Below are 12,522 nucleotides of genomic sequence, written 5' to 3' on the forward strand. Positions count from 1 at the left end.
GAAGGGGTAAAGATGAACCCCAAAAATGAAACTTTCTGCACACCGAAGAGACACTTTGATCCCTTCACAAACAAAGAGTTAGCACGCAGGACCTGAAAAACCATTCTGACCTGCTTCACATGAGACTCCCAATCATCTGAGAAGATCAAAATGTCATCCAAGTAAACAATCAGGAATTTATCCAGATACTCACGGAAGATGTCATGCATAAAAGACTGAAACACAGATGGAGCATTGGCAAGTCCGAACGGCATCACTAGATACTCAAAATGACCCTCGGGAGTATTGAATGCAGTTTTCCATTCATCTCCTTGCCTGATTCTCACCAGATTATACGCACCACGAAGATCTATCTTAGTGAACCAACTAGCCCCCTTAATCCGAGCAAACAAGTCAGATAACAATGGCAAGGGATACTGAAATTTAACAGTGATCTTATTAAGAAGGCGGTAATCAATGCACGGTCTCAGCGAACCATCCTTCTTGGCTACAAAGAAGAACCCTGCTCCCAGTGGTGAAGATGATGGGCGAATATGTCCCTTCTCCAGGGATTCCTTCACATAACTGCGCATAGCGGCGTGTTCGGGCACGGATAAATTAAATAATCGACCTTTAGGGAATTTACTACCAGGAATCAAATTGATAGCACAATCACAATCCCTATGCGGAGGTAGAGCATCGGACTTGGGCTCTTCAAATACATCCTGATAATCAGACAAGAACTCTGGGACCTCAGAAGGGGTGGATGACGAAATCGACAAAAATGGAACATCACCATGTACCCCCTGACAACCCCAGCTGGATACCGACATGGAATTCCAATCCAATACTGGATTATGGGTTTGTAGCCATGGCAACCCCAACACGACCACATCATGCAGATTATGCAACACCAGAAAGCGAATAACTTCCTGATGTGCAGGAGCCATGCACATGGTCAGCTGGGCCCAGTATTGAGGTTTATTCTTCGCCAAAGGTGTAGCATCAATTCCTCTCAATGGAATAGGACACCGCAAAGGCTCCAAGAAAAACCCACAACGTTTAGCATAATCCAAATCCATCAGATTCAGGGCAGCGCCCGAATCCACAAACGCCATGACAGAAAACGACGACAAAGAGCATATCAAGGTAATGGACAGAAGGAATTTGGACTGTACAGTACCAATGACGGCAGACCTAGCGGACCGCTTAGTGCGCTTAGGACAATCAGAAATAGCATGAGTGGAATCACCACAGTAGAAACACAGACCATTCAGACGTCTGTATTCCTGCCGTTCAACTCTAGTCATAGTCCTATCGCACTACATAGGCTCAGGTTTAACCTCAGGCAGTACCGCCAAATGGTGCACAGATTTACGCTCGCGCAAGCGTCGACCGATCTGAATGGCCAAAGACAAAGACTCATTCAAACCAGCAGGCATAGGAAATCCCACCATGACATCCTTAAGAGCCTCAGAGAGACCCTTTCTGAACAAAGCTGCCAGCGCAGATTCATTCCACTGAGTGAGTACTGACCATTTCCTAAATTTCTGACAATATACTTCTATATCATCCTGACCCTGGCACAAAGCCAGCAAATTTTTCTCAGCCTGATCCACTGAATTAGGCTCATCGTACAGCAATCCGAGCGCCAGGAAAAACGCATCGACACTACTCAATGCAGGGTCTCCTGGCGCAAGAGAAAATGCCCAGTCTTGAGGGTCGCCGCGCAAAAAAGAAATAATAATCAAAACCTGTTGAATAGGATTACCAGAAGAATGAGGTTTCAAGGCCAGAAATAGCTTACAATTATTTTTGAAACTTAGAAACTTAGTTCTATCTCCAAAAAACAAATTAGGAATAGGAATTCTTGGTTCTAACATAGATTTCTGATCAATAGTATCTTGAATTTTTTGTACATTTATAACGAGATTATCCATTGAAGAGCACAGACCCTGAATATCCATGTCCACACCTGTGTCCAGAATCACCCAAATGTCTAGGGGAAAAAAAAAAGTGAACACAGAGCTGAGAAAAAAAAAAAAAAAAATGATGTCAGAACTTTCTCTTTCCCTCTATTGAGAATCATTAGTTAGGCTCCTTGTACTGTTATGTTTGCTAATGACAGGTGTTATGAAGGCAATCCAGAAACACAGTGTGCTTAGCGATCAGAGCGCACACAGTGATCTGACAAATACCCAAAAATACAAGAACGAGCTCTGAGACGTGGAAACTCTGTAGACTGCACACCTGATCCTATCCTAAACACAACTAAAAGCGGCTGTGGATTGCGCCTAACAACTACCTAGGCAACTCGGCACAGCCTAAGAAACTAGCTAGCCTGAAGATAGAAAAATAGGCCTGACTTGCCCCAGAGAAATTCCCCAAAGGAAAAGGCAGCCCCCCACATATAATGACTGTGAGTAAGATGAAAAGACAAAACGTAGGGATGAAATAGATTCAGCAAAGTGGGGCCCGATATTCTAGGACAGAGCGAGGACAGTAAAGCGAACTTTGCAGTCTACAAAAAACCCTAAAGCAAAACCACGCAAAGGGGGCAAAAAAAAACCACCGTGCCGAACTAACGGCACGGCGGTACACCCTTTGCGTCTCAGAGCTTCCAGCAAAACAAAAGACAAGCTGGACAGAAAAAAAGCAACAAGAAAGCAAAAAGCACTTAGCTATACAGAGCAGCAGGTCACAGGAACAATCAGGAGAAGCTCAGATCCAACACTGAAACATTGACAAGGAGCAAGGATAGCAGCATCAGGCGGTGTTAAGTAATGAAGCAGTTAACGAGCTCACCAGAACACCTGAGGGAGGAAGCTCAGAAGCTGCAGTACCACTTGTGACCACAGGAGTGAATTCAGCCACAGAATTCACAACAGTATGACTCCATAATAAAATATAACGTTATCATTTTCAAAATGATTTTAGTTAATATCCGGATGGCAAATGAATATTAGTACAAGCTGTGGTAAATCGGTCTCACGATTACACAGATCTGACTGTACGATACCTCTCACATACCCTGGTTTGGTGTTTTAGGTTTCGTTTTACGTTTGAGATTTTCCTGACGTCAGAAAAAGTTCACCAATTTGGGACAGATGCTGCCGAGACCCTCCAGACGTGGACCAACGCAGTAGGGAAGGTGAGCGGATCAGTTCTGCATTACAGCCAGTAGGCCTCATTCAGATGTCAGTGATTTGGGATCAGATTTTCGTCAGTGTTCAGTCAGTGAGCTCATTTTCACCACCAGTGATTTTCTTTTATGTCAAAAAGAAAATCAAATTGCCAAGCTTCTACTTATTACAAGGTTAAAAACGGACAGTGCACAGACGCCATCGGTGATTTTCGTGGATTCATAGACTTTTATGGGTAATTTTTGTTCTGTAATGCAGATCATAACCAAACATGTCTCCATGGTTTTTTGGTGGACACAAGGTCCTCAAAAAAACATTGCATGTGAACAGCTCCATAGATTATAATGGGTACGAGTTTTATCCTTGAAAGGCAGACATCTGAACGATGCTTTAGTCTGTGGATCAAGCAGTAGACAATTCTCTTCTGTCTTTTCAGTGGTTCACCCCAATCAGCTGTCACTGCCTGTTGGGGTACGAGTTCCAGCGTGTGGGGAGAATGCGCTACAAGGCCATGCTGAATCCCGACCAGTGGATGGAAGGGTTCTTCCTGTTACAGAAATGCCATCTTTTCATCTGTCCCGAGGAGCAAGGAGCTGCAGAAGACAGCGTGAACCTGCGCCGCCTACAAGAACTCAGTAAGTTGGAGGTTGGGGCTACACGATGACTAAGGCCCATGACACGGTGCTCAAGGCCATAGATTGCTGCCTGCACGTGAATGTTAATGCACCGCTGTCGTGACAAGCAAGTTTCAAAAAGTCCGAATCATTTGGATTTTTTACAAATTTCTTGTTCTGATACCTTGTGTACCCGTTGGAAAAGCAGCAGGCGAAACGCGCGTCGAGGCATGGGCAGGTGATTCCCCATCTCTCATCTACATGGGTAATCACTAATGATGAGCGAATAGCATTGTTGCTCGGGTGGTCTCTGATATTTGTTAGTGCTTGGAAATTTAGTTCTCATCGCCGCAGCTGCATGATTTACGGCTGCTGGACAGCCTGAATACATGTGGGAATTCCCTAACAAACAGGCATTCCTCACATGTATCCAGGCTGTCCAGTCGCCGTAAATCATGCAGCTGCGGCAACAAAAACTAAATCTCCGAGCACTAAAAAATACTCGGAGACCACTCGAGCATGCTCGGGGAGACCCGAGCAACAATGCTAATCGCTTATCACTAGTAAGCAATGCTGTCTATACTCATGAGGCTGCTTTATAACTGAATCCTGTAGGCTTTTTCCGGGAATACCTTACATAGGTTGATCCTCTGAGTTTACTTTCTACTCATGTTTTCCAAATCTGCACTTGCTACTTTACTTCCTTAAGAATTGCGAGCATCAGCAACACATCCATGTACCCAGTTCTTTAATTCTCAAAACGCTTAGGTTTAACCAAACTATCTGGCAATACTTTATTGGCGGTATAATCCTGTTGCACTTGTCACTTTATAATTTTTTCAGGATTTTGGATATATAAAATGGGCTGAATTCTATACCTAATGAAATGTTTTTTTGCACTTGCACTTTATTGCATATATAGATTTGAGATATTATAACTCTTTGCCTAACAGACACTGCTATTCGTTTTATATCAGACCTGGATATCCATTTGTGTCTAATAGTTTCAATTTCCCTAAATTCATGTGGGGATTACCCAGTCCCAGTATTTTCCCTGTGTTGTTTTTCTGATTCACCTCATGGTCATGGTATATTATCTTTGTAATTTTTTTAATTTTTCATTTAATAAAGTATTTTTATTTTATATACAACTTTTTGTTATTTCTTGGTGACCGTAGTTTACTCCATTCTTTCTTCTGCATGAGCTTATGTACAGAAATTATTCTGTGTTGGATCACAAGCATACAGCGATCTTTGCAGCCAACGCCATCATGTATCACCCCAGATAAATGCTCAGTATCAATAGCAGCAGCCAGACATGCTCTAAATCGCCACTTTGGGTGGTATTTTGTGTACTTATTTTTATCTGCAAGGAAACCAGCCTGCAAAAGATTATGAGCTCTGTCATTTTTCCAACATATAAATAATATAATGATGAAATACTCATCCATTTTTTTTCTCATTGCAGCTGTGGCACCAATCACGGAATATTCCGAAAAGAAAGACATCTTAATTCTTGTAGAGAAGGGGAGGTAAGAACCATTTTGAAGTGCAAACTGAATGTTACAGAAGAAATATGTGCCATCTTGTGGCCAATGACTAGACTTGCAGATAAAAGTTAAGGATATGTTCATTGCATTTTTGCTCCATTTTTTTAATTCAAATATTAAGCTGTGTTTTAGGGTATGTGCACATGTAGAATGGTCCTCTGCGGATTTTTCCGCAGCGGATTTGATAAATCTGCAGGGCAAAAACGCTGCGTTTTTGCTGCAGATTTATCGCGGATTTACCGCGGTTTTTGTGCGGATTTCACTGCGGTTTTACGCCTGCGGTTTTCTATTGGAGCAGGTGTGAAAAGGCTGCGGAATCCGCAAAAAGAAGTGACATGCTGCGGAATGTAAACCGCTGCGTTTCCGCACGTTTTTCTCCGCAGCATGGGCACAGCGTTTTCTGTTTCCCATAGGTTTACATTGTAATGTAAACTCATGGGAAACTACTGCGGATACGCAGCAAAATCTGCATCGTGTGCACATACCCTAACAGTACCAGCAAAAACTATGAGAGTTCAGAAATCTCATACACACACATTGTTTTTTTATTTCTTGGCTGAATTGAAAATCTGCTATGTTTTTTCTAAATTGCAGTGTGTCACTCCTTTCAGCATTTTTTCACCCATAGAAAGAAATGAGTAAATGCAAAATAGTAGCAAAAATGAAGTAAAAAACTCAAGAATCAGGTTTTGATCTGTTTTTAGTTAAAAAAAAAAAAAAAAGCAGGTACCGCAGTATGCAAAACCAATTTTTTTTTTTTCAGTTTTCCAAGTTTTTCCTAGCATTGCTTACCCACGTAGATGAGAGTGTGGGAATCAGCTGCCCATGCCTCGACGCGCGTTTTTCCTGCTGATTTTACAATGGGTACAAAAGGTATCAGAACAAGCAATTTGCAAAAAATCCAAATGATTTAGAGTTTTTGAATATTGCTTGTCCAAGTTTTCCAAGTTTAAATAATGTCTTGGTCTCCTCACCTGGGAATGGCAGTTAGGATTAATACAATTTAATTAAATTAGTGATGTGTGCAAAGGAAACATTGACCAACCGAGGTGTGAAATTGAACAATATCTGACAAACTCAAGGGCTGACCAATGTGTAAAAGTAAACAGCGTCCTACAAACTCAATGCTATGCCTCAGGCTTAGGTAAACTATTCCCGACTAATTCACCTCCCCCTACGGTTACATTTGTAATTCTGTATTTTTTCATGAACTATTTTTTCAGATATAAAAATCTTTTTCCACTAAATAATATGATCAAATTGCCCTTTTTTTCTTCCAAAAAAATGGTTTTATAACCATAAAACATATGTCTTGCATTGGTGACTTGTGTTCATGCTTGTGTGGTGGAAGCAAACCTGAACTTTGGGATCCTGAAAAATACAGCAAAAAAATGCAGCAAAGCCTACTTTTTGTAAGCAGTTTCTTAACTACAAAGTGAGCAAGTTTTGCCTGCTGAAAAAAAAGCAGCAAAAGCGTAACGTGTGAATATAGCTATGTTCACATGTTGCATTTTTGCTGCTTTTTAACGTAAATTAAATGTTGCATTTTACACTACAAGTAAAAGCTTTGAGATTTCAGAATTCTCATGCTTGTAGATTTTTTTCCTGAATGAATTGGAAAATTGCTGTGTTTTTGAAAACTATAGCCTTTCATTTCTTTCAGCAATTTTGAGCGGTTTTTTTCACCCCTAGAAAGCAATAGGCAAGTGCAAAAATGCAGCAAAACTGCTGGTATCAGGTTTTGTCTCGTTTTTGGTGCAGAAAACTCAGGAACAACAGGCACTAAACTGTATCAGCATGAGAAAGGCGGCAAAAAAGGCAGCAAAACATGCATAGCCTGCTTTTTTTTCAGCAGCTTCTTTACTGCCAAGAAAGCAGGTTTTGCCTGCAGAAAAAAAGCCGCAAAAACGCCATGTGTGAACATGAACATGGTCACTCTTATGAGTTGTTTGATGTGTCGTTTCTGCCTTTTTGTACAAATGTTTGCGATTTTGCTCCGCTCCTGCTGTTTTTTTTCAAAAATAAGCGTGGTTAGCTACTCAAATGATTATTTCATCCAGATTTATAAATCGCATTTAAGAAATGAACAAACCGATTTGTATCAAATCAAATTTATCACAAGTTTAATGAAAATTTCAGATTTGGGCGAGATTGAAATTTTGGGGTTTCAATTTGCAAGAATCCGGCAAAATGGAAAGGGTTAAAACCAATAAAAGGTTACACTAATCCTTCCTTCCACCACAGCTCACCACCAAGTCCTCCACTTTTGTTCCCTGTGGTGATCTTCCGCTGCTGACTAGGACTCACGCAATCATTGACTGTCTCCCCACATTCCCTCACCTTTGTTTTTACGCTTTGGGATCTGGAGTGACCTCGGAAGATGATAAACATTGTTTCGGAAATCAGTGCATTTTTAGACCAAATATTTTTGCAGCAAATCAAATCTGCTGTAAATGTATTTCAGGAGATTTGCTCATCTCACTCCCGTAAAATAATGGTGTATAAAGTGTAGCCTCCTTTTTAGAAGAATATGCAAATTGTAGGAAGTAGCAATCCTAAAAGTCAATATCGATCCTCGAACAAGACTTCCCGCATAAAAGAAAAATCTCAATTTGCAGACACTGTGTTTCAGGGTACTGCCCTTCATTAGTGCAAAGTGTGAGATATCACTCTCCATAAGGAGAAACGGTACCCTTTGGAACCCAGCCTCACCTGATCTCACACTTTGCACTGATGAGGGGCAGTACCCCAAAGAACAGTGTCTGCAAATTGAGATTTTGGTTTTGGCTTTTATCCTAAGCCATGTGACAAGGTTCGTTAGAGGGTCGATATCGACTTTTAGGATTGCCACTTCCTATAGGTGGAGCTAGAGTTCTAGTCCCCTTCCTCTCTGTAGAGACAATTTGCATATTTCTCAGAGGAGCATTGCAAGGCTTAAAAGTCTCCTCACCTTGGCATGTCACTCTCCACAAGGAGAAATGTTACCCTTTTGATTCCTAGAAGAGAAGTATAATAATATACACCAATTTATCATTACCAACCGTTGATATATTTGTCGCAAATAACTGCACAAGGAAGTGACTTTAAAAAGTCCCCTGATGATAACTTTCCCCCCTTAATTTTTTTCCTTTCCCAAGGACATTGTACCTTCAAGGAATCACACGTGCTGACTTCACAGCTTGGAGCAGCGATATCCAGGCCGCCGCCTGCAGTGGTGGCAACATGCTGCGAGATCAGCAGCTCAGCAGGAATGACATTCCCATCATTGTAGACAGCTGCATTGCCTTCCTTACTCAGTACGGTGAGTCCGCTCTATGTAGTGTATGAAGCTAGCGCACGCCAACAAATCCAGAGTAGCTTTATATGTTTGTTTCAAGCAACCATACCGCCTTGAACCCGGCAGGATACTGCCAGACTTGGGAAGCTGTCCTGCTGTCCCTGGAGGTCGGTGGCATGTCACAACTTCAACCGTATCTTCTTCTTGAAGGCACAGTGTTGAATACTTTGGTGGAACAGGAAGTTCTCAGTGTCCTTCTCCACCATTCATCCTGAGCCGCCTGAGTCTTTGCAGCAGGTGCGGAGATGTCACGACGTTGCGCATCCTGTGCTGAGCTACATACATCTCGGAGCAGAGCAGCTCTTCGTGGTAATGGGATTGGGTGAATAGTTTTCTTTCTTTTTTTTTTATTTAGCCTACGTACTACCAGGATGGCAAGGAAGGCCACAATACTGGAAGTGGGCTATTTAGGGGAATAATAGTGTGGGGGCACTCTGGGGGTATCATAGTGTGCATAAGGCTGAGGCACTTTGGGGTCATCATAGCTTGTGTGTGGTGAAGGGCATTTTGTGGGCATCATAAAGTGAGGGGGCATTCTGGTTGCAATATACTGTGGGGGCATCAATGTGTAATGTGTGTGTGTGTATGTGGGGGACTTTGGGAGCATCATACTGTTTAGAAGGTCATGGTGTGGGCATTATTCAGCATGAGTGACAACATAAAGTGTGGCCGCCATGAATGTGGCGTGTTGAGAGACTTTACTATGGGCATTATTTTGCATAAAATCAACTGGGCGGAGTGTGGTTCACTGGATAAAACTGCCGTGGCAATGTGCGCCACAAGACTTGTCCCTCTTTCCTACGTTTCACAGTTCGGAGGTATGTGTAACATCTACGGCTGCCCCTAATATCGATGAATATGGACATTGTGAAGGCCCATATCTAAAACACAATGTGGTTCCCCTCCTAGTTCCACCCTTCTGCCCATGTAACTATATGGCAAGTTCTAATAACAAAGTACAAATTGTTTTAGGCCTCCGTCACGAGGGAATTTACCGTAAAAATGGCGCCAAGTCTCGGATAAAGCTTCTGATGGATGAGTTCCGCAAAGATGCCCGAAACGTTAAGCTGCGCATCAGCGACAACTTTATTGAGGATGTCACCGATGTGCTGAAGAGGTTCTTCAGGGAGTTGGACGACCCCATTTTTACCACAGAACTTCACCCACAATGGAGAGAGGCAGCAGGTAACGTCCTACGAGCGGGAGCACACTCAAACACGGACAGATTTCTTTTGCGTATGAATGGTAAAAAATGGTAAAAAAAAACTCCAAATGGACTGAAGTGATAAAAAAGCACAATTCCGCCATCGTTTTCTGTTTTGTTTTTTCAGCTTTCATTTCACAGTAAAAACGACCCGGTAATATGAGTCTTCAGATTAGTACAATTATGGAGATACCAAATGTAAGCTTTCTTCATATTTTAGGGCAAAAATATAAATAACAAACAAAATTAAATTTGATTTATATCACCATGTTATCAGACCCTTTACTATTTTTTTTTTATGCCGCTATGGTGGGGCTTGTTTTATATTTGGTGAGACATTTTTATTGATGCCACGGTTTTCTCTGCTGCAGATCTAGCAGAGTTCTGAATGCTGAGCCGTCTATAACCCCGCCCACACTCCTGATTGGCCACTTTCTGTGAGCCCTGTATATAGACAGAAAGCTGCTAATCAGTGGTGGGGGCGGGGTTATACACAACACAAGGACTAACAGGTGCAGGACAACTAATTAGTCCGGTAGTGATAATCTCCTGCTGATAAAACTATCTTTTAATCGGAACAGCCACACACAATTCAATAAGTGACACATCACCGGAATCACGGTCTCAGCCCCTACATGATGCTGCTATTGGTTTACATAACAAATACGTGCTGATCAATTCATGTTAAGGTAACAGCAAAATGGCTATTATTTTGCCAAAATCCACAACTGCTCTTTTCTAACTATCTTGTAAGAGCAGTTTTGAAGCTGTCCGAGATCGGAGAAGTAAAAATTCACAACATACCCCAATACTCACCAACCAAGCAAAGGAGCCACAGAAACATCAGATAAGCTGTGCATAGGTTCTTCATTTTACACAACCTATGGAATCAAAACTGCAGCAAAAATTTGGTGCTGCGGACGCCTCTACTGTTATTGGTTTCACACCAATTTTTCACCATGTTAACAATGTATAAAAATGTTTTCTGACTTTCTGGTAGCTAAGCTAAATCATAAAAATGAGTAAAAGCAAAAAAAATATATATATATATTTGAAAAAATATTAAGAATTAAAAATATATTCCAACACCAACACGTCTGAAGTCAAAAGTTGCATCATAATTCTACTACGTAGGCTAAGTAAGTCATGTTATAATAAATCAAATTATATCCAATATGATAGCAGACCCGTTTTTAATGTGAATAATAAAATGACTATAACATTAGATAAACTATACGCTTCACATTCAAAATCACAAATGCTAGGTATAAAATCCATAAAATAAATAAATAAAGCCATTTTAGTTTAATAGAGGAAAATAAAAATGTGTACCTGGTTAAACAGTATAAATCAAAAATAGGTACAAAATGGCCTGGTAATTAAAGGGGTTGTATGTTGATGAGCTATCCTTAGGATATGCCATCAGTATGATAATGGTGGAGAGACGCCACCTTGTAAAGAGGCCCCACATTGTTGGAAGTAAATAGAACAGCGCCCTACACTGTATAGTGGCCATTCTCGGGTACTACAGTTCAGCGCAAAGTGAGCTGCCGTACCTCAGAATGACCACTACACGGTGTATGGAGCCATTCTGTTCCAGCTCTGCACAGTGCGGCATTCCGGTCCCAGCGGGAACAGCAAACTGCTGATATCCTAGTAGAGTCATGCAATAGTCCGTGTTTCTAGTGAGTCATTCTGTGATTTAGTGCAGAGGATTCTTCAGATCGCCAGTTTTCAATACACAATGTCCAGGCTCCTGTTACAGAACTGCTCGATTTATCTTTAATAATAAATTTGCAATTTGCTATAAAACTGAAGCATTGCTCGGTAAGCCATGAAATTAGAAAAATAAGGTACTTGCCTTGTCCTCCGGCTTACTCTTTCCTTCTGTATCACATTAGCTTTTTATGGTTGCTCATCCCTTTAGTTTGTTTTTAGCTTGGCTTATTTATGTGCCGCTCTGCATGGCGAGAGGCCAAAGCAACATTTCCCTGACGTTAGTGGATGGCGAAAAACAGACCCCATCTTGTTATTTTACATATAAACATCAAAGGGATTCTCTGGCAAGTACAGAACTTTTTTTTATAGAATGGGAGTAAAAAAATAAAACAATATCCAATTCACTGATCTGCTGCCTGGCCTGTTCCTAAAAGATTCAATCCCCCTCCGCTGTCTAATTCCTAATCACTGGTTGAAACAGGTTACACCTGTAGCCTGTGATTGGCTGCAGTGGTCTTTCTGTCATCATGGCATCATCACTGTAGCAGGAAGTAGAGACTGGAGCACAGGTCAAACATCTAAGTTGTACTACAGAAAGCCTGAAGAAGGCAAGATAACCAAGCTGTATACATTGATATGGCTCTTTATACATGTGCCCGGTTTCTTTGGAAGGGGTATATAGTGGGCATCACTGTCACGCTGTCACTTTACGTAAACAAAGAAAGAGGCCCTGCACTATCCCTAGGGCTGAGACCCTAACTATGCCTGCTCCCAAAGGTACCTCTAAAGGTGAGGAGGTCTGGGCCACCAGCTTTACTGTTCTCCTGTTATACCTTAAGCTGTCCCCTCCCCAGAATAACTAGGACAGAAATGTTAGTGTATAAACACATAAGACATACAGGAATAACAAAATGCAACTAACATACAATGGGTAGAAATGTACAAGCCAAATGGGAATATAACAATAAGGAAATCA

At 41.5% G+C, this 12,522-nt stretch overlaps 1 protein-coding gene across 3 annotated transcripts in view; it reads left to right on the top strand.

Moving 5' to 3' along the window:
- The window catches only part of ARAP3 (ArfGAP with RhoGAP domain, ankyrin repeat and PH domain 3), a 217,584-nt gene that overhangs the window by 168,379 nt on the left and 36,683 nt on the right, over nucleotides 1-12,522 (top strand). For all 3 annotated transcript variants that reach the window (XM_069763631.1, XM_069763633.1, XM_069763632.1), the window contains exons 17-21: nucleotides 3,028-3,130; nucleotides 3,559-3,757; nucleotides 5,205-5,268; nucleotides 8,424-8,587; nucleotides 9,596-9,808. In XM_069763631.1, coding sequence (XP_069619732.1) covers nucleotides 3,028-3,130; nucleotides 3,559-3,757; nucleotides 5,205-5,268; nucleotides 8,424-8,587; nucleotides 9,596-9,808 — 743 coding nt within the window. The remainder of the gene's footprint in view (nucleotides 1-3,027; nucleotides 3,131-3,558; nucleotides 3,758-5,204; nucleotides 5,269-8,423; nucleotides 8,588-9,595; nucleotides 9,809-12,522) is intronic.

Source organism: Ranitomeya imitator, chromosome 4 (genome assembly GCF_032444005.1).
Source record: "Ranitomeya imitator isolate aRanImi1 chromosome 4, aRanImi1.pri, whole genome shotgun sequence".
In the NCBI taxonomy this organism is placed as follows: domain Eukaryota; kingdom Metazoa; phylum Chordata; class Amphibia; order Anura; family Dendrobatidae; genus Ranitomeya; species Ranitomeya imitator.